The following is a 22,550-nucleotide window of genomic DNA, read 5'->3' as shown; positions in this document are numbered from 1 at the left end:
GATCAAGGACCTGCTGGGGGCTCCAGCAGGGACTGGTCATCCGACCCTGAGACAGTGGCACCATCCACTCTTGTGCCATCGAGGGAGGAAGCCACGCCTGCAGGGTCACGGGAGAGCCAGCCAGAGCCTGCTCCCGAGACTAGGCGTTACCCCCAAAGAGAAAGGCAGCCTCCAGAGCACCTTAGTTACAGTTAGTGCTAACCTGTGTGCATGGGGCAGAATAATCACCAGGGTTAACGGAATGTAGAGGCAGTCTACCCTCTCTTCCAAAGTTATAGTCATTTTCAGTCATTCTGTTTTGTGGACATTCTATTTTAAGGGGGAGGAAATATGTTGTGTATTTTGAATGTGTATTAGAATTGTCCCACATGGGATACCGTAGTGGTGATTTGCAATGCACTATGGGAAATGTAGTGCATAGAGTGAAGAAGCACATTTTAAATAAAATGGCCGTTAACTAAACTCTCCACCCCGGAGTCCTTCTTAATTGTTATATAGATAAGGGTATAAAACCCCTTGAGACTCAACACTTGAGCTGATAAGTGGCAGGTAACATTCGCTCCACACAAGTGCCAGGCAACGACTATCACCGACAAGCAAGCATCTAACCACCGCCCCTTGACATTCAACGGCATTACCATCGCTGAATCCCCCACCATCAACTTCCTGGGGGTCACCATTGACCAGAAACTTAACTGGACCAGCCACATAAATACTGTGGTTACAAGAGCAGGTCACAGGCTAGGTATTCTGCGGCGAGTGTCTCACCTCCTGACTCCCCAAAGCCTTTCCACCATCTACAAGGCACAAGTCAGGAGTGTGATGGAATACTCTCCACTTGTCTGGATGAGTGCAGCTCCAACAACACTCAAAAAGCTCGACACCACCCAAGACAAAGCAGCCCGCTTGATTGGCATCCCATCCACCACCTTAAACATTCACTCCCTCCACCACTGGTGCACCGTGGCTGCAGTGTGTACCATCTACAAGATGCACTGCAACAACTCGCCAAGGCTTCTTCGGCAGCACCTCCCAAACCCGCGACCTCTTCTACCTAGAAGGACAAGGGCAGCAGGTGCAGGGGAACACCTGATAGAATACATATATCCCTGAAGGCAGCAGGACAGGTAGATAAGGTGGTTAAAAAGGCATATGGGATACTTGCCTTCATTAGCTGAAGCACAGAATATAAGAGCAGGGAGGTTATGATGGAGCTGTACAAAACGCTAGTTAGGCCACAGCTTGAATACTGTGTGCAGTTCTGGTCGCCACACTATAGGAAGGATGTGATTGCATTGGAGAGGGTGCAGAGGAGATTCACCAGGATGTTACCTGGGCTGGAGTGCTTCAGCTATGAAGAGAGACTGGACAGGCTGGGGTTGTTTTCCTTAGAGCAGAGAAGGCTGAGGGGGGACCTGATTGAGGTGTACAAAATTATGAGGGGCATAGATAGGGTAGATAGAAAGGAACTTTTCCCCTTAGTAAAGGGGTCAATAACCAAGGTAAGGGGCAGGAGGTTTAGAGGGGATTTGAGGAAGAACTTTTTCACCCAGCGGGTGGTTGGAATCTGGAACTCACTGCCTGAAAGGGTGGTAGAGGCAGGAACCCTCACAACGTTCAAGAAGCATTTAGATGAGTACTTGAACCGCCATAGCATACAAGGCTACGGACCAAGTGCTGGAAAATGGGATTAGAATAGACGGGGCTTGATGGCCGGTGCAGACACGATGGGCCGAAGGGCCTCTTTCTGTGCTGTATAACTCTATGACTCTATGACCACCAACTCCAAGTCAAACACCATTCTGACTTGGAAGTATATTGCCATTCCTTCATCGGCGCTGGGTCAAAGTCCTGGAACTCCCTCCCTGACAGCACTGTGGGAGTACCTTCACCACACGGACAGCAGCGGTTCAAGAAGGCGGCTCACCACCACCTTCTCAAGGGCAATTAGGGATGGGCAATAAATGCTGGCCTTGCCAGCGACGCCCACATCCCATGAACGAATAAAAAAAAACTTCATCCCATATCATGCGTACAAGGGCTCAGTAATGTTTAATTCATCAGAAAAAGACAAAGTACAACAACATACTGGTCAGCTTAACAGAGTCTCATCATAGTTATGAGGGCACAAACTTAAAATAGTCACTAATAAATCCAGTAATGAATTCAGGAGAAATGTCTTTACCCAGAGAATGGTGAGAATGGGGAACTCGCTACCACAGGGAGTAGTTGAGGTGAACAGCACAGATGGATTTATGGGGAAGCCACACAAGGGAGAAAGGAATGGGAGGAGATGTTGATTGGGTTAATTGAAGTAGGGTGGGTGTGGGGCATAAACACCGGCATGGACCAGTTGGGCCCAATGGCCTGTACATTCTATGTAACACCATCAACAGTCAATCGAAGGGAATCATCAGCACAACAGCTTGAAAGATTAAACAACAGTACAGGAATTTATAAAACATTCATCAATTCCACGTTCATGTCACCCCAGCTGTCTGCAGGGCCCTGTGCTACAGAACAGTGTGAACTCGCTGGTGTCTCTTCAGCTCCCCGGGGCTTTTAAAGCTCTTACCACAGTCAGAGCATTTAAATGGTCTCTCATCAGTGTGAACTTGCTGGTGTGGCAGCAGGTGGGATGACCGAGTGAATCCCTTCCCACACACGGAGCAGGTGAACGGCCTCTCCCCAGTGTGAGTACGCTGGTGTTCCTTCAGATCTCCGGACCTTTTAAACCTTTTCCCACAGTCAGAACATTTAAACGGTCTCTCCTCAGTGTGAACCAACTGGTGTACCTTCAGATCCCCAGAGGTTTTAAAGCTCTTCCCACAGTCAGAACATTTAAATGGTCTCTCATCAGTGTGAACTCGCTGGTGTGTCAGCCGGTTAGATGACTGAGTGAATCCCTTCCCACACACGGAGCAGGTGAATGGCCTCTCACCAGTGTGAACTCGCTGGTGTATCTTCAGCTCTCCGGAGCTTTTAAAGCTCTTCCCACAGTTAGAGCATTTAAATGGTCTCTCATCAGTGTGAACTCGCTGGTGTTCCAGCAGGTTGGATGACCGAGTGAATCCCTTCCCACACACGGAGCAGGTGAATGGCCTCTCCCCAGTGTGAGTACGCTGGTGTCCCTTCAGATTCCTGGAGCTTTTAAAGCTCATTCCACAGACAGAACATGTAAATGGTCTCTCATCGGTGTGAATCAACTGGTGTTTCTTCAGATCCCCAGAGGTTTTAAAGCTCTTCCCACAGTCAGAACATTTAAATGGTCTCTCATCAGTGTGATATTGCTGGTGTCTCAACAGGTTTGATGGCTGAGTGAATCCCTTCCCACACACGGAACAGGTGAACGGTCTCTTTCCTGTTGTCTCCACGTGGTGTCTCTTTAGCTCCTGGGATATTTGAAAGCTTTTCCTACAGTCAGAATGTTTCACTGGCCTCTCCCCAGTGTGAACTTGCTGGTGTGCCAGCAGATTTGAGGACCGAGTGAATCTCTTCCCACACACGGAGCAGGTGAACAGAATCTCTCCTGCTCTCTCCAGCTGGTGTCTCTTCAGATCCTGGGACCTTTTAAATCTCTTCCCACAGTCAGAACATTTAATCGGTCTCTCATCAGTGTGAACAAGCTGGTGTCTCAGGAGGGTGGCAGAATGAGAGAATCGCTTCAAAAACACAGAGCAGGTCAACAGTCTCACATTGGTGTGGACAAGCTGGTGTCTCAGCAGCACGGAGGGTGCAATTAATCGCTTCCCACACACGGAGCGGGTTAAAGGTCTCTCCCCAGTGTGATCTTGCTGGTGTATCATCGGAGCGGATGACTGAGTGAATCCCTTCTGGAACACGGGGCCGGTGAATGGGCTCTCCCCAGTGTGTAGTCACTGGTGTTGCTTCAGGTACTTGTATATTTTGAAGCTCTTCCCACACTCAGAACATTTAAAAGGTCTTGCATTAGTGTGAACTCGCTGGTGTACCAGCAGATTGGAGGAGCGACTGAATCAGGTCCTGATGAATTGAGCGACTCTGTCTGTTCTTGACGTGATGTTCGGTCTGAGCTTCCTGTCTGTAAATGCTCCACTTCTAAAACCCTGTAAAAGAAGTGTAGAAAGGGGTAAGAGGGAGAATGTTACCTCATGTCCCTCTTTCCCAGCCCAGGGGCAGTGAAGCTGATTTTCAGGCCCCAGCTGCTGCATAGGTTACATACGAACATACGAATTAGGAGCAGGAGTCGGCCACTCGGCCCCTCGAGCCTGCTCCGCCATTCAATAAGATCATGGCTGATCTGATTACTCCACATTCCCACCTACCCCCGATAACCTTTCACCCCCTTGCTTATCAAGAATCTATCTACCTCTGCCTTAAAAATATTCAAAGACTCTGCTTCCACCGCCCTCTGAGGAAGAGAGTTCGAAATACTCACGACCCTCTGAGAAAAAAATTCTCCTCATCTCTGTCTTAAATGGGTGACCCCTTATTTTTAAACAGTGACCCCTAGTTCTAGATTCTCCCACAAGAGGAAACATCCTCTCCACATCCACCCTGTCCAGACCCCTCAGGATCTTATATGTTTCAATCAAGTCACCTCTTACTCTTCTAAACTCCAGCGGATACAAGCCTAGCCTGTCCAACCTTTCCTCATAAGACAACCCGCCCATTCCAGGTATTAGTCTAGTAAACCTTCTCTGAACTGCTTCCAACGCATTTACATCCTTCCTTAAATAAGGAGACCAATACTGTACACAGTGCTCCAGATGTGGTCTCACCAATGCCCTGTATAACTGAAGCATAACCTCCCTACTTTTGTATTCAGTTTCCCTTGCAATAAACAATAACATTCTATTAGCTTTCCTGATTACTTGTTGTACCTGAACACTAACCTTTTGCGATTCATGCATTAGGACACCCAGATCCCTCTGCATCTCAGAGCTCTGCAATCTCTCACCATTTAGATAATATGCTTCTTTTTTATTCTTCCTGCCAAAATGGACAACTTCACATTTTCCCACATTACACTCCATTTGCCAGATATTTGCCCACTCAATTAACTTATCTATATCCCTTTGTAGCCTCCTTATGTCCTCCTCACAATTTACTTTCCTACCTATCTTTGTGTCATCAGCAAATTTAGCAACCATGCCTTCGGTCCCTTCATCCAAGTCATTTATATAAATTGTAAAAAGTTGAGGTCCCAGCACTGATCTCTGTGGCACACCACTCGTTACATCTTGCCAACCAGAAAATGACCCATTTATGCCTACTCTCTGTTTCCTATTAGCTAGCCAATCTTCTATCCATGCCAACATGTTACTCCCTACACCATGAACTTTAATTTTCTGCAATAACCTTTGATGTGGCACTTCATCAAATGCCTTCTGGAAATCTAAGTACAGTACATCCACCAGTTCCCCTTTATCCACAGCACATGTTACTTCCTCAAAGAACTCCAATAAATTGGTTAAACATGATTTCCCTTTCACAAAACCATGTTGACTCTGCCTGATTACCTTGAACTTTTCCAAGTGCCCTGCGATAACGTCTTCAATAATAGCTTCTAACATCTTCCCTATGACAGATGTTAAGCTAACTGGCCTGTAGTTTCCTGCTTTCTGTCTCCCTCCCTTTTTGAATAAAGGAGTTACATTTGCTATTTTCCAATCTAATGGAACCTTCCCCGAATCTAGGGAATTTTGGAAAATTAAAACCAATGCATCAACTATCTCACTAGCCACTTCTTTTAAGACCCTAGGATGAAGTCCATCAGGACCCGGGGACTTGTCAGCCCACAGCTCCAACAATTTGCTCAGTACCACTTCCCTGGTGATTGTAATTTTCTTCAGTTCCTCCCTCCCTTCCATTTCCTGATTTACAGCTATTTCTGGGAAGTTACTTGAATCCTCTATAGTGATGACCGATGCAAAATACCTGTTCAATTCAACTGCCATCTCCTTATTTTCCATTATTAATTCCCCAGACTCACTTTCTATAGGACCAATGCTCACTTTGTTAACTCTTTTCTTTTTTAAATATCTATAGAAACTCTTACTGTCTGTGTTTATATTTCTAGCTAGCTTTCTCTGGCACTCTAATTTTTCTCTCCTTATTAATCTTTTAGTCATTCTTTGCTGTTTTTTATATTCTGTCCAATCTTCTGACCTGCCAGCCATCTTTGCACAATTATATGCTTTTTCTTTAAGTTTAATACTATCTTTAACTTTTTTAGTTAACCACGGATGGTGGGTCCTCCATTGCATAGACACATAGAAGATAGGGGCAGGAGTCGGCCATCCGGCCCCTCGAGCCTGCTCCGCCATTCAATGAGATCATGGCTGATCATCCAAATTCAGTACCCGGTCCCTGCCTTCTCCCCATATCCCTTGATCCCATTAGCCTTAAGAAATATATCCAACTCCTTCTTGAATATATTTAATGAATTGGCCTCAACTGCCTTCTGTGGTAGAGAATTCCACAGGTTCACCACTCTCTGGGTGAAGAAATTCCTCCTCATCTCTGTCCTAAATGGCTTACTCCTTATCCTTAGACTGTGACCCCTGGTTCTGGACTTACCCGCCATCGGGAACATCCTTCCTGCATCCAATCTGTCCAGTACTGTTAGAATTTTTATACGTTTCAATGGGATTCCCTCTCATTCTTCTAAACTCCAGCGAGTATAAGCCCAATCGACCCAATCTCTCCTCATATGTCATTCCTGCCATCCCAGGTATCAGTCTGGTGAATCTTCACTGCACTCCCTCCATGGCAAGAACTTCCTTCCTCAGATAAGGTGACCAAAACTGCACACAATACTCAAGGTGTGGTCTCACCAAGGCCCTGTACAACTGCAACAAGACATCCTTGTTCTTGTACTCAAACCCTCTCGCTATGAAGGCCAACGTACCATTTGCCTTCTTAACCGCCTGCTGCACCTGCATGCTTACCTTCAGCGACTGGTGCACAAGGACGCCCAGGTCTCGTTGCACTTCCCCTTCTCCCAATCTATTGCCATTCAGATAATAATCTGCCTTACTGGTTTTGACACCAAGTGGATATCCTCGCATTTATCCATGTAATATTGCATCTGCCATGCTTCTGCCCAATCACCCAACCTGTCCAAATCATCCTGGAGTTTCTCAGCATCCTCCTCACAGCACACACACCCACCCAGCTTTGTGTCGTCTGCAAACTTGGAGATATTACATCTAGTTCCCTCGTCCAGATCATTAATATATATTGTGAATAGCTGGGGTCCTAGGACCAATCCCTGCGGTACCCCACTAGTCACTGCCTGCCACTCGGAAAAAGAGACGTTTATTCCAACTCTTTGCTTCCTGTCTGCCAACCAGTTCTCTATCCAATTCAATACCTTGCCCCCAATCCCATGTGCCTTAACTTTACACGCTAATCTCTTATGCGGGACCTTATCAAAAGCCTTTTGAAAATCCAAATACACCACATTCACTGGTTCTCCCTTATCTATTTTACCAGTTACATCCTCAAAAAATTCCAGTAAATTAGTCAAGCATGATTTACCTTTTGTAAATCCATGTTGACTTTGTCCGATCCGGTCACTTTTTTCCCCAAGTGCTCTGCTATTACATCCTTTATAATGGACTCTAGCATTTTCCCCACTACCGATGTCAGGCTTACCAGTCTATAATTCCCCGTTTTCTCTCGACCACCTTTTTTGAATAGTGGGGTAACAGTAGCTACCCGCCAATCCATGGGTACTGTTCCAGATTCCATCGAATGTTGGAAGATGACCAGCAATGCATCTACTATTTCTAGGGCCACTTCCTTAAGTACCCTAGGATGTAGATTATCAGGCTCTGGGGATTTATCGGCCTTCAATCCCATCAATTTCCCGAACACCATTTCCCTACAGATAATGATTTCTTTCAGTTCCACCCTTTCATCAGACCCTATGTTCCCCAACATCTCTGGGAGGTTATTTGTGCCCTCCTTTGTGAAGACAGAACCAAAGTATGTGTTTAAGACCAGGACCAGTGCAAGATAGAGTAAGGCGATACTTAGTACAGAGCCCCGAGACCGGAGAGGCAGCGGACCTGCGAGGGATCACCAGAGGCGGCGGAGGTACTTAAACAGCAGCCCGAGGCAGCGAGGCCCAGAGCCCCGAGACCAGAGATGCAGCGGACCTGCGAGGGATCACCAGAGGCGGCGGAGGTACTTAAACAGCAGCCCGAGGCAGCGAGGCCCAGAGCCCCGAGACCGGAGAGGCAGCGGACCGGCGAGGGATCACCAGAGGCAGTGGACCTGCGAGGGATCACCAGAGGCCCGACCAATCCAGGTTCCGGGAGAGAGGTAAAAAGTAATCCAAGTGCGACATCAGCAGGAAGCAGGTAAGTGATTGGTTGGTGAGTATTTCTCTCTTTTTTAAACTTTAACTCTGTTTAATAGTTTCTAAGGTCTCTCTGCTGTAGCGGGGACTGTTGGTAAACTATTTAACTGTAGTGTAATTAGTGGGATTGATTGATTTAATTTAAACTCAATTAATTAAAGGGTAAGTCATGGCAGGACAGCCCGGCCCTGTGATCTGTTCCTCCTGCGAGATGTGGGAACTCAGGGACACTTCCTGTGTCCCTGACAACTACGTGTGCAGGAAGTGCATCCAGCTGCAGCTACTGACAGACCGCATTGCGGCGCTGGAGCTGCAATTGGATGCATACTGGAGCGTTCACGATGCTCGGGACATCGTGAATAGCACGTTTAGGGAGTTGGACACACCGCAGGTAGAGGTTGGACAGGAAGAAAGGGAACGGGTGACCAACAGGCAGAGTACTAGGCACAGGCAGGTAGTGCAGGGATCCCCTGTGGCCATCCCCCTCTCCAACAGATATACCACTTTGAGTACTGTTGGGGGGGGATGGCTTATCAGAGGAAGGCAGCAGCAGCCAACTTCCTGGCACCAGGGGTGGCTCTGCTGCACAGAATGGGAGGAAAAAGTGTGGGAGAGCTATAGTAATAGGGGATTCAATTGTAAGGGGAATAGATAGGCATTTCTGCAGCCGCAAACGAGACTCCAGGATGGTGTGTTGCCTCCCTGGTGCAAGGGTCAAGGATGTCTCCGAGCGGCTGCAGAACATCTTGGAAGGGGAGGGTGAACAGCCAGTTGTCGTGGTGCATATAGGCACCAACGATATAGGTAAAAAGCGGGATGAGGGCCTAAAAGTGGAATATAGGGAGTTAGGAGGTAAATTAAAAAACAGGACCTCAAAGGTAGTAATCTCAGGATTGCTACCAGTGCCACGTGCTAGTCAGAGTAGAAATAGAAGGATACTTCAGATGAATACGTGGCTAGAGGAATGGTGCCAGGGGGAGGGATTCAAGTTCCTGGGACATTGGAACCGGTTCTGGGGGAGGTGGGACCAGTTCAAACCGGACGGTCTGCACCTGGGCAGGGCCGGGACCGATGTCCTAGGGGGAGTGTTTGCTAGTGCTGTGGGGGAGGGTTTAAACTAAAATGGAAGGGGGTTGGGAACCTGAGCAGGGAGACAGAGGAAAGGAAAACAAGGAAAAAGCAAAAGATAGGAAGGAGAAAAACAAAAGTGGCAGTCAGAGAAATCAACGGTTTAAATCAAATGTGGCCACAGTAAATAATAATTCTAATAGGTCTAAGAGCGTTAAAAAAACAAGCCTGAAGGCTTTGTGTCTTAATGCGAGGAGCATTTGTAATAAGGTGGATGAATTGGCTGCGCAAATAGAGGTAAACGAATATGATTTGGTTGGGATTACGGAAACGTGGCTCAAGGACGGCCAAGACTGGGAATTCAACATCCAGGGGTATTCGAAATTCAGGAAAGATAGGCAAAAAGGAAAGGGAGGAGGGGTAGCATTACTGGTTAAAGAAGGGATTAACACAATTGTAATGAAGGATATTAGCTCTGATGAGGTGGAATCTGTATGGGTAGAATTGAGAAATACTAAGGGGAAAAAAACATTAGTGGGAGTGGTATATAGACCTCCAAACAGTAAGGCGGAGGTTGGGGATGGCATTAAAAGGGAAATTAAAGAAGCGTGCAATAAGGGCACAGCAGTCATCATGGGTGACTTTAATCTACATATAGATTGGGCTAACCAAATTAGTAACAATACTGTGGAGGAGGAATTCCTGGAGTGTTTACGGGATGGTTTCCTGGACCAATATGTCGAGGAACCAACCAGAGATCAGGCCATCTTAGACTGGGTATTATGTAACGAGAAAGGATTAATTAGCAATCTTGTTGTACGAGGCCCCTTGGGTCGGAGCGATCATAATATGATCGAATTCTTCATTAAGATGGAGAATGAAGTAGTTGACTCAGAAACTCGGGTCCTCAATTTAAATAAAGGAAACTACGATGGTCTGAGGAGCGAGTGGGGTAGGATTGATTGGGGAATGTCACTCAAAGGGTTGACGGTGGATAGGCAATGGCAAACATTCAAAGACCGAATGGATGAACTACAGAAGTTGTTCATCCCAGTTTGGCATAAAAATAAAACAAAAAAGGTGACTCAACCGTGGCTAACAAGGGAAATTAGGGATAGCATAAGATCCAAGGAGAGGACATACAAATTGGCCAGAAAAAGCAATAATCCTGAGGATTGGGAGCAGTTTAGGATTCAACAAAGGAGGACAAAGGGATTAATTAAGAAAGGGAAAATAGAATATGAGAGTAAGCTTGCAGGGAACATAAAAACTGACTGTAAAAGCTTTTATAGATATGTAAAGAGGAAAAAGATTGGTGAAGTCAAGCGTAGGTCCCTTGCAGTCAGAATCGGGGGAATTTATAATGGGGAGCAAAGAAATGGCAGACCAACTAAATGCATATTTTGGTTCTGTCTTCACAAAGGAGGACATAAATAACCTCCCAGAAATACCGCGGAACATAGGGTCTGATGAAAGGGTGGAACTGAAAGATATCAGTATTGGTAGGGAAATGGTGTTAGGAAAATTGATGGGACTGAAGGCCGATAAATCCCCAGGGCCTGATAATCTACATCCCAGGGTACTTAAGAAAGTGGCCCTAGAAATAGTTGATGCATTGCTGGTCATCTTCCAGAACTCAATAGACTCTGGAATAGTACCCATGGATTGGAGGGTAGCTAATGTTACCCCACTATTCAAAAAAGGTGGCAGAGAAAAAGCGGGGAATTATAGACCGACATCGGTAGTGGGGAAAATGCTAGAGCCTATTATAAAAGATGTAATAGCAGAGCACTTGGAAAGCAGTGACAGGATCGGACAAAGCCAACATCGATTTACAAAAGGTAAATCATGCTTGACTAATCTACCGGAATTTTTTGAGGATGTAACTGGTAAAATAGATAAGGGAGAACCAGTGGATGTGGTGTATTTGGACTTTCAGAAAGCTTTTGATAAGGTCCCGCATAAGAGGTTAGCGTGCAAAATTAAGGCACATGGGATTGGGGGCAAGGTATTGACTTGGATAGAGAACTGGTTGGCAGACAGAAAGCAAAGAGTTGGAATAAACGGGTTGTTTTCTGAGTGGCAGGCAGTAACTAGTGGGGTACCGCAAGGATCGGTCCTAGGACCCCAGCTGTTCACAATATATATTAATGATCTGGACGAGGGAATTGGATGTAATATCTCCAAATTTGCAGTCGACACAAAGCTGGGTGGGAGGGTATGCTGTGAGGAGGATGTCATGAAACTCCAGTACAATTTGGACAGGTTGGGTGAGGTTATCCACTTTGTTAGCAAAAACAGGAAGGCAGATTATTATTTGAATGGCAATAGATTGGGTGAAGAGGAAGTGCAAAGAAACCTAGGTGTTCTTGTGCACCAGTCGCTGAAGGTAAGCATGCAGGTGCAGCAGGCGGTTAAGAAGGCAAATGGTATGTTGGCCTTCGTAGCAAGAGGGTTCGAGTACAAGAACAAGGATGTCTTGCTGCAGTTGTACAGGGCCTTGGTGAGACCGCACCTTGAGTATTGTGTGCAGTTTTGGTCACCTTACCTGAGGAAGGCCGTTCTTGCCATGGAGGGAGTGCAGCGAAGATTCACCAGGCTGATACCTGGGATGGCAGGAATGACGTACGAGGAGAGATTGTGTCAATTGGGCTTATAGTCACTGGAGTTTAGAAGATTGAGAGGGGATCTCATCGAAACCTATAAAATTTTGTCAGGTCTGGACAGACTAGATGCAGAAAGGATGTTTCTGATGGCCGGGGAGTCCAGAACCAGGGGTCATAGTCTAAGGATAAGGGGTAAGCCATTTAGGACTGAAATGAGGAGGAATTTCTTCACCCAGAGAGTGGTGAACCTGTGGAATTCTCTGCCACAGAGGGCGGGGCCAGTTCATTCAATATATTCAAGAAAGATTTGGATATATTTCTTGAGGCTAAAGGGATCAAGGGATATGGGGAGAAGGCAGGGACAGGGTACTGAATTTGGATGATCAGCCATGATCTCATTGAATGGCGGAGCAGGCTCGAGGGGCCGAATGGCCTACTCCTGCTCCTATCTTCTATGTTTCTAAATTAGGAGGTACAAGCACTAAATAAAGTAATAAGGAACCAACAACAGATTAAAGATCTAGAAAGGCAGAATGCTGGACTTCAACCAGACGAGTTGCCCAGAATAGGTCAACAAGTAATGACGCAAGTTATCGGAAGAAAGGGAATGGGGCCCGTTGGATGGGGCCATGTACTGTATTAATGACAAGTGATACGTGTGTTTGTCTACAGGAACCGATGGGTATGCGATGGAAGCAATGGACCCAGGTGAAACCATTTAACACTAAAGACCCCCATTCTACCCTCTCCTCTAGGGGAAAGAGCTCGGAAGACGACCAGACCTCTGTTTAAATTACAGATAAACATGGATCCAGTCGACCCTTTATATCAGAGGGTCCGTCTCGGGGAGAAGAAGCTCTCCCGGTTTACCCTTACACCCGAGAACTCATTTTTAATGTGGAAGCAAGTCATCCTCGGTTCCGAGGGACTGCCTAAGAAGAAGATATAATTGGAGTAAGACTTCTTTACTCCTGTACTCAAATCCTCTTGTAATGTAGGCCAGCAGACCATTTGCCTTCTTAATTGCCGTTCACGACCACCGGACGTCCCAAAGCGCTTTACAGCCAATGAAGTACTTTTGAAGTGTATTCACTGTTGTAATGTGGGAAACGCGGCAGCCAATTTGCGCACAGCAAGCTCCCACAAACAGCAATGTGATAATGACCAGATAATCTGGTTTTTCGTCATGTTGATTGAGGGATAAATATTGGGCTCAAAACACCGGGGATAACTTCTTCGAAATAGCACCACGGGATCTTTTACATCCACCTGAGGGGGCAGACGGGGACCTCGGTTTAACGTCTCATCCTTCGGACGGCAGCTCCGACACTGCAGCGCTCCTTCATTACTGCCCCTCCAACAATGCGGCTCTCCCGCAGCACTGCCCCTCCGACAGTGTGGCACTCCCTCAGTACCACCCCTCCGACAGTGCGGCGCTCCCTCAGTACCGCCCCTCCGACAGTGTGGCCCTCCCTCAGTACTGCCCCTCCGACAGTGCGGCCCTCCCTCAGTACCACCCCTCCGACAGTGCGGCGCTCCCTCAGTACCGCCCCTCCGACAGTGCGGCGCTCCCTCAGTACTGCCCCTCCGACAGTGCGGCGCTCCCTCAGTACCGCCCCTCCCACAGTGCGGCGCTCCCTCAGTACCGCCCCTCCGACAGTGCGGCGCTCCCTCAGTCCTGCCCCTCCGACAGTGCGGCGCCCCCTCAGTCCTGCCCCTCCGACAGTGCGGCGCTCCCTCAGTCCTGCCCCTCCGACAGTGCGGCGCTCCCTCAGTACTGCCCCTCTGACAGTGCGGCGCTCCCTCAGCACCGCACTGGAGTGTCAGCCTCGCTTTATGTGCTCAAGTCCCTGGAGCGGGATTTGAACCCACAACCTTCTGACTCTGCTATCCACTGAGCCACAGCTGACTCCAGTCTTTTCCACAGTTTCATCATAACTTCCTTGTTTTTTGCACTCTATGCCTCTCCTAAAGCAGGGGAGTTATGATGAATTGTTAAACAGTTCTTTTTGCAGAGTGACCAAGACTGTGTGTAGGAAACAATTGTGCATTTGAAAGCAGCTTGTATTGTGAAGCTTGTGCCCCTTTGCCAGGCCCGCTGCCTGCGGCCCCTCTCCCAGATTCCAGTCCCAGCTCTGTGCTGACTGAGCTGCTCTCACCTGGGGACAGCGCGTCACAATCGGCCCCAGCGCACCTGAGCTGGAGAGGAGGCCCCGCCCCCTTCCCGCGCCGCCATTGGTTGGAGGACCAGGCCGCCCAGTTCAGTCCTCCCAGCTCAGCCCTCTTCCTATTGGTCCCCACTCCCGTCAGTCAGAATCACATTGCTCCGGCTCACTCCGCCACCCCGCGCGGATCAATCTGCTCCGTTCGGCGTCCGCGGAGGTCCCGCCCGACTCTCAGGTTTGGTTTTTCTCGTATTTTACTTTATAATCTCGCTCTCCGCTCGCCCCTCACCTCGATTTAAATCGATTCCCCAACACTTGACTTTACCCCGGCCGCTGAATTCGCCTCTTCCCCGGGCCCGACCTTCCGTCTGGTGTTGCGCCTGCCCGCGCTGTGATTGGTGCAGGGGAAGGCAAGTGGGCGTGTCCGGCCCCGGGCCCACGTGGGGGAGACAACGGCTGGCTGGAGCGCATGCGCAGCCCGCCTCGGACCGTTGGGAAGCTTTTCAAATATTTTTTTTTGCGAAACAAATTGAAAACACTCATTAATTCCCCCAACCTCCTCCCCTCTAAAGTGCGATTATTATTATTTTTGTTTTTCCTCATTTGTGTGGGGTGTCTTTTTTTTACCTTGCGGTGGCGTGCGCCGATCCAACCGACCCCTGGGCGTTGCGTGCTGGCGTCAGCGCGTAATCGAAGGGGGGTAATTGACGCGAGGCGCCCGCCAATCAGGAGCGCGGAAAACGCTGGGAGGACCGGGCGGGCTGACGGTCCTCCAACCAATGGCGGCGAGGGGGCGGGACCTCGGTGGGATGCAGGCCGCTTTTCTGTTTTCATTGTCTGCAGGAGCTGTTAAAGGGAAGGGGAGGATGGGAAAAAAACAAGCTTGTGAGTGTTTATTCCTTTGCATTACCTTTATTGCAAGGCTATTCATCAATTGCATTCATTTAAAAATAAGTGAACCTTTTCTCTTTTTGACTTTTATCCAGAACAAAGAGCCCTGGTGCTGTGAACATTTTGGTGGGCAGCCACTTTTAAAGGGACAAAGACCAGCATTCTTCCTCCCCTCTCTCTCTCTCTCTCTCTCTCTCGTGAGTATTTGTGGTGGGTGAGAGGGTGGGGGGGTGAGTCAAAGGGGACTGCGGTCCCTTTTCAACAAAAAAATGATTGCTTGGCCATTTAAAGGGGAATGGGTGCCCCCCAGGTATTTAAAGGGGCAGTGCCTCTCTCTGTATCATGTAAGAGCAGGGAGGTTCTGCTTGAACTGTACAAAACACCAGTTAGGCCACCGGCTAGAGTGCTGGGTGCAGTTCTGCTCGCCCCATTGCAGGAAAGATGTGACTGCTCGATACAGGAGATTTACGAGGATGTTGCCAGGACTAGAGAATTTCATCTACAAGGAAAGATTGAATACATAGAAACTAATCTACATCCTAGGGTACTTAAGGAAGTGGCCCTAGAAATAGTAGATGTATTGCTGGTCATCTTCCAGAACTCGATAGACTCTGGAACAGTACCCATGGATTGGCGGGTAACTAATGTTACCCCACTATTCAAAAAAGGTGGTAGAGAGAAAACGGGGAATTACAGACCGGTAAGCCTGACATCGGTAGTGGGGAAAATGCTAGAGTCCATTATAAAAGACGTAATAGCAGAGCACTTGGAAAACAGTGACCGGATCGGACAAAGTCAACATGGATTTACAAAAGGTAAATCGTGCTTGACTAATCTACTGGAATTTTTTGAGGATGTAACTGGTAAAATAGATAAGGGAGAACCAGTGGATGTGGTGTATTTGGAATTTCGAAAGGCTTTCGATAAGGTCCCGCATAAGAGATAGAAATATAGAAGATAGGAGCAGGAGTAGGCCATTCGGCCCCTCGAGCCTGCTCCGCCATTCAATGCGATCATGGCTGATCATCCAAGTTCATTACCTGGTCCCTGCTTTCTCCCCATATCCCGTGATCCCTTTAGCCTTAAGAAATATATCCAACTCCTTCTTGAATATATTTAATGAATTGGCCTCGACTGCCTTCTGTGGTAGAGAATTCCACAGGTTCACAACTCTCTGGGTGAAGAAATTCCTCCTCATTTCTGTCCTAAAAGGCCTACCCCTTATCCTTAGACTGTGACCCCTGGTTTTGGATTCCCTGACAATCAGGAACATCCTCCCTGCATCCAGTCTGTCCAGTCCTGCCAGAATTTTATAAGTTTCAATGAGATCCCCTCTCATTCTTCTAAACTCCAGCGAATACAAGTCCAATCAACCCAATCTCTCCTCATACATCATTCCTGCCATCCCAGGTATCAGCCTGGTGAATCTTGGCTGGACTCCTTCCATGGCAAGAATATCCTTCCTCAGATAAGGCGACCAAAACTGCACACAATACTCAAGATGTGGTCTCACCAAGGCCCTGTACAACTACAGCAAGATATCCTTGTTCCTGTACTCGAACCCTCTCACTACAAAGGCCAACATACCATTTGCCTTCTTAACCGCCTGCTGCACCTGCATGCTTACCTTCAGCGACTGGTGCACAAGGACACCAAGGTCTTGTTGCACTTCCCCTTCTCCCAATCTATTGCCGTTCAGATGATCTGCCTTCCTGTTTTTGACACCAAAGTGGATAACCTCACATTTATCCACATTATATTGCATTTGCCATGCTTCTGCCCAATCACCCAACCTGTCCAAATCATCCTGTAGTTTCTCAGCATCCTCCTCACAGCACACACGCCCACCCAGCTTTGTGTCGTCTGCAAATTTGGAGATATTACATCTAGTTCCCTTGCCTAGATCATTAATATATATTGTGAATAGCTGGGGTCCAAGGACCGATCCCTGCGATACCCCACTAGTCACTGCCTGCCACTCGGAAAAAGACCCGTTTATTCCAGCTCTTTGCTTTCTATCTGCCAACCAGTTCTCTATCCAAGTCAGTACCTTGCCCCCAATCCCATGTGCCTTAACTTTACACGCTAATCTCTTATGTGAGACCTCATCAAAAGCCTTCTGAAAGTCCAAATACACCACATCCACTGGTTCTCCCTTATCTACTCTACCAGATACATCCTCAAAAAATTCCAGTAGATTAGTCAAGCACGATTTACCTTTTGTAAATCCATGTTGACTTTGTCCGATCCTGTCACTGTTTTCCAAGTGCTCTGCTATTACATCTTTTATAATGGACTCTAGCATTTTCCCCACTACCGATGTCAGGCTTACCGGTCTGTAATTCCCCGCTTTTTCTCTGCCACCTTTTTTGAATAGTGGGGTAACATTAGCTACCCTCCAATCCATGGGAACTGTTCCAGAGTCTATCGAATTTTGGAAGATGATCAGCAATTCTGTCCCTCTAGTGCTACTTGTCTCTCCCAGTCCTCTCTTCACCTTGTTTCTCCTCTAATGTTTCATCCTGGTGCCCATCCCCCTGGCAAATTAATTTAAACCGTCCCGCACAGCACTAGTTAACCGTCCCATGAGGACATTGGTCCCAGCTCTGTTGAGGTGCAACCCGTCCACCTTGGACAGGTCCCTCCTGCCCCAGAACTGGTCCCTCCTGCCCCAGGAATCTGAAGTCCTGCAATATTTCTCTTTCAGGTACTTATCCAATTCCCTTTTGAAAGCGGTGATTGAATCTGCCTCCACCACCCTTTCAAGCAGTGCATTCCAGATCCTAACCACTCGCTGCGTCAAAAAGTTTTTCCTCATGTCGCCTTTGGTTCTTTTGTCAGTCACCTTAAATCTGTGTCCTCTGGTTCTCGACCCCTCTGCCAATTGGAAGAGTTTCTCTCTATCTACTCTGTCCAGACCCCTCTTGATTTTGAACACCTCTATCAAATCTCCTCTCAATCTTCTCTGCTCTAAGGAGAACAACCCCAGCTTCTCCAGTCTATCAATGTAACTGAAGTCCCTCATCCCTGGAATCATTCTCGTAAATCTTTTCTGCACCCTCTCTAAGGCCTTCACATCCTTCCTAAAGTGCGGTGCCCAGGATTGGACACAATACTCCAGTTGAGGCCGAACTAGTGTTTTATACAGTTTCATCATAATTTCAACATTTTTGTACTCTATACCTCTATTCATGAAGCCCAGGTTCCCATCAGCTTTTTTAACTGCTTTCTCAACCTGCCCTGCCACCTTCAATGATTTGTGCACATATACCCCAGGTCTCTCTGTTCATGCACCCACTTTAGGATTGTACCCTTTAGTTTAGATTTCCTCTCCTCATTCTTTCTACCAAAATGTATCACTTCGCACTTTTCTGCATTAAATTTAATCTGCCACGTGTCCGCCCATTCCACCAGCCTGTCTATGTCCACTTGAAGTCTATCACTATCCTCCTCACTGTTCACTATACTTCCAAGTTCTGTGTCATCTGCAAATTTTGAAATTGTGCCTCGTACACCCACATCCAAGTCTTTAATGTAGATCAAGAAAAGCAGTGGTCCTAGAACCGACCCCTGGGGAACACCACTGTGTAACTTCCTCCAGTCTGAAAAACAACCGTTCACCACTACTCACTGTTTCCTGTCACTTAGCCAATTCCCTATCCATGCAGCCACTGTCCCTTTTACTCCATGGGCTTCAACTTTGCTGGTAAGCCTATTATGTGGCACTTTGTCGAATGCCTTGGCAATCTATGCACACCACGTCAACCGCATTGCCCTCATCAACCCTCTCTGTTACTTCATCAAAAAACTCCATCAAGTTGGTTAAACACAATTTGCCTTTAACAAATCCATGCTGGCTTTCCTTAATTAATCCGCACTTGTCCAAGTCACTGTTAATTTTGTCCCTGATTATTGTTTCTAAAAGTTTCCCCACTACCGAGGTTAAACTGACTGGCCTGTAGTTGCTGGGTTTGAACAAGGGTGTAACATTTGCAATTCTCCAGTCCTCTGGCACCACCCCCGTATCGAAGGAGGATTTTAATGCAAGGAATCTTGCGAATAAGGTGGATGAACTGAAGGTGTTGATGAACACATGGGAGTATGATATTGTTGCTATCACGGAGACATGGTTGAGGGAGGGGCAAGACTGGCAGCTCAATATTCCGGGGTATAGAATCTTCAGGCGAGACAGAGGGCGGGGGGTAAAAGGAGGGGGTGCCGCAATATTAATTAAGGAGTCAATTACTGCTGTAAGGAGGGATGATATATTAACAGGTTCCTCTAATGAGGCCATATGGGTAGAACTTAAAAACAAAAAGGGGGCAAGCACTTTGCTGGGAGTGTACTATAGGCCCCCAAACAGTCAGGGGGAGATAGAGGAACAGATATGTAGGCAAATCTCAGAGAAGTGTGCAAATAATAGGGTAATAATAGTGGGGGATTTCAACTTCCCCAATATTAACTGGGATAGTCAGAGTGTGAAAGGCTTAGAGGGTGCAGAATTCTTAAAGTGCATCCAGGAGAGCTTTTTGAGCCAGCATGTAGAAAGTCCTACAAGAGAGGGGGCGGTACTGGACCTAATTCTAGGGAATATGGCCGGGCAAGTGGTAGAAGTGTTAGTAGGAGAGCATTTTGGTGACAGTGACCATAATTCGGTGAGATTTAAGGTAGTCATGGAAAAGGACAGGGATTGACCGGAAATAAAGGTTCTAAATTGGGGGAAGGCCGATTTTAATATGATAAGGCAGGATCTGGCCAAAGTGGACTGGGATCAGCTACTTGTCGGAAAATCCACATCGGGGCAATGGGAGCCTTTCAGAAAGGAAATTGAGAGAGTACAATGGCAACATGTTCCTGTAAAGGTCAAGGGTGGGACCAAAAAGCCCAGGGAACCTTGGATGTCAAGGGATATACGAGAATGCATTAGGGAAAAAAAGGGGGGCTTTTGGCAGATACAAAGGACTAAAGACAGAGGAAGCCCTAGAGGAGTGTAAAAAGTGCAGGGGGATACTTAAAAAAAGAAATTAGGAGAGCGAGGAGGAACCATGAAATAACACTGGCGAGCAAAATAAAGGAAAATCCTAAGGTGTTTTATAAGTATATTAAGGGCAAGAGGATAACTAGGGAAAGAGTAGGGCCCATTAGGGACCAAAGTGGCAATCTGTGTGTGGAGCCAGAAGATGTAGGTGGGGTTTTAAATGAATTTTTTGCATCTGTGTTCACTATGGAGAAGGACGATGTAGACATAAAAATCGGGCAGGGGGACTGTGATATACTTGAACATATTAGCATCGAGAGGGAGGAGGTACTAGCGGTTTTAGCAGGCTTAAAAGTGGATAAATCCCCAGGCCCGGACGAGATATATCCCAGGCTGCTGTGTGAGGCAAAGGAGGAGATTGCAGGGGCTCTGACACAAATTTTCAGAACCTCTCTGGCCACAGGGGATGTGCCAGAGGACTGGAGAACAGCTAACGTGGTACCATTATTCAAGAAGGGTAGTAGGGATAAACCAGGGAATTACAGGCCAGTGAGCCTAACATCAGTGGTAGGGAAATTATTGGAAAAAATTCTGAGGGACAGAATTAGTCTCCACTTGGAGAGGCGAGGATTAATTAGGGATAGGCAGCATGGCTTTGTCAAGGGAAGATCATGTCTGACCAATTTGATTGAATTTTTCGAGGGGGTGACTAGGTGTGTGGATGAGGGTAGTGCAGTGGATGTGCTATACATGGATTTCAGTAAGGCTTTCGATAAAGTCCCGCATAGGAGACTGGTCAAGAAGGTAAGAGCCCATGGGATCCAGGGTGCCTTGGCACATTGGATCCAAAACTGGCTTAGTGGCAGAAGGCAGAGGGTGATGGTCGATGGTTTTTGTGACTGGAAGCCTGTGTCCAGTGGGGTACCGCAGGGATCGGTGCTGGGTCCCTTGCTGTTTGTGGTCTACATTAATGATTTGGATGTGAATGTAAAGGGTATGATCAGTAAGGTCGCAGATGACACGAAAATTGGTGGGGTGGTAAATAGCGAGGAGGTAGCCTCAGTCTGCAGGACGATATAGATGGCTTGGTCAGATGGGCGGAACAGTGGCAAATGGAATTTAACCCTGAAAAGTGTGAGGTGATGCATTTTGGAGGGACTAACAAGGCAAGGGAATACACAATGAGTGGTAAGACCCTAGGAATGACAGAGGATCAGAGGGACCTTGGTGTGCATGTACATAGATCCCTGAAGGCAGCAGAACAGGTGGATAAGGTGGTTAAAAAGGCATATGGGATACTTGCCTTCATTAGCCGAGGCATAGAATATAAGAGCAGGTTGGTTATGATGGAGTTGTACAAAACACTAGTTCGGCCACAGCTGGAATACTGTGTGCAGTTCTGGTCGCCACACTATAGGAAGGATGTGATTGCATTGGAGAGGGTGCAGAGGAGATTCACCAGGATGTTACCTGGGCTGGAGCACTTCAGCTATGAAGAGAGACTGGACAGGCTGGGGTTGTTTTCCTTCGAGTAGAGAAGGCTGAGGGGGGACCTGATTGAGGTGTACAAAATTATGAGGGGCATAGATAGGGTAGATAGAAAGGAACTTTTCCCCTTAGTAGAGGGGTCAATAACCAGGGGGCATAGTTTCAAGGTAAGGGGCAGGAGGTTTAGAGGGGATTTGAGGAAAAGCTTTTTCACCCAGAGGGTGGTTGGAATCTGGAACTCACTGCCTGAAAGGGTGGTAGAGGCAGGAACCCTCACAACATTCAAGAAGCATTTGGATGAGCACTTGAAACGCCATAGCATACAAGGCTACGGACCAAGTGCTGGAAAATGGGATTAGAATAGACAGGGCTTGATGGCCGGCGCGGACACGATGGGCCGAAGGGCCCCTTTCTGTGCTGTATAAATCTATGACTCTATGGTAGCACTCTTGCCTCTGAGGCATAAGGTTGTGGGTTCAAGTCCCACTCCAGAGAATTGAGCGCAAAAATCCAGGCTGACACTCCAGTGCAGTACTGAGGCACTGTCAGAGGTGGCGTCTTTCGGATGAGACATTAAACTGAGGCCCTGTCTGCTCTCTCAGGTGGATGTAAAAGAGCCCATGACACTATTTTGAGAAAGAAAGACTTGCATTTATATAGTGCTTTCATGACCAGCAGACGTCTTGAAGTGCTTTACAGCCAATGAAGTACTTTTGAGGTGTAGTCACTGTTGTAATGTGGGAAAGAGCAGGGGAAATATCGCCGGTGTCCTAGCCAATGTTCATCCCTCAATCAATGTAACAAAAGGATAATAGCAAAATACTGCGGATGCTGGAAATCTGAAATAACAACAGGAAATGCTGGAAACACTCAGCAGGCCAGGCAACATCCGTAGAGAGAGAAACAGAGTTAACAAAAAGATAGATTATCTGGTCAATATCACATTGCTGTTTGTGGGAGCTTGCTGTGCGCTAATTGACTTCTGTGTTTCCTACATTACAACA

The 22,550-nt window shown here is 47.3% G+C and overlaps 1 protein-coding gene across 1 annotated transcript; it reads right to left on the bottom strand.

The window, feature by feature from the left end:
• Positions 1 to 2,035: 2,035 nt before the first annotated feature.
• On the bottom strand, positions 2,036 to 7,060 carry LOC147084035 (uncharacterized). Its single transcript, XM_085979939.1, has 2 exons — positions 7,022 to 7,060; positions 2,036 to 3,626 (listed from the first exon to the last, which is right to left on the bottom strand). The coding sequence occupies exons 1-2, from the start codon at positions 7,058 to 7,060 to the stop codon at positions 2,514 to 2,516; spliced, it is 1,152 nt and encodes a 383-aa protein (XP_085836065.1). The 3' UTR covers positions 2,036 to 2,513.
• Positions 7,061 to 22,550: the final 15,490 nt, after the last annotated feature.

This window comes from Somniosus microcephalus, unplaced genomic scaffold, assembly GCF_052327205.1.
Source record: "Somniosus microcephalus isolate GS21.2 unplaced genomic scaffold, FLI_Smic_1.0 scaffold4, whole genome shotgun sequence".
Classification (NCBI taxonomy): domain Eukaryota; kingdom Metazoa; phylum Chordata; class Chondrichthyes; order Squaliformes; family Somniosidae; genus Somniosus; species Somniosus microcephalus.
Note: the sequence above shows the minus strand (reverse complement) of the source record. Positions and strands in the feature narration are given on the sequence as shown.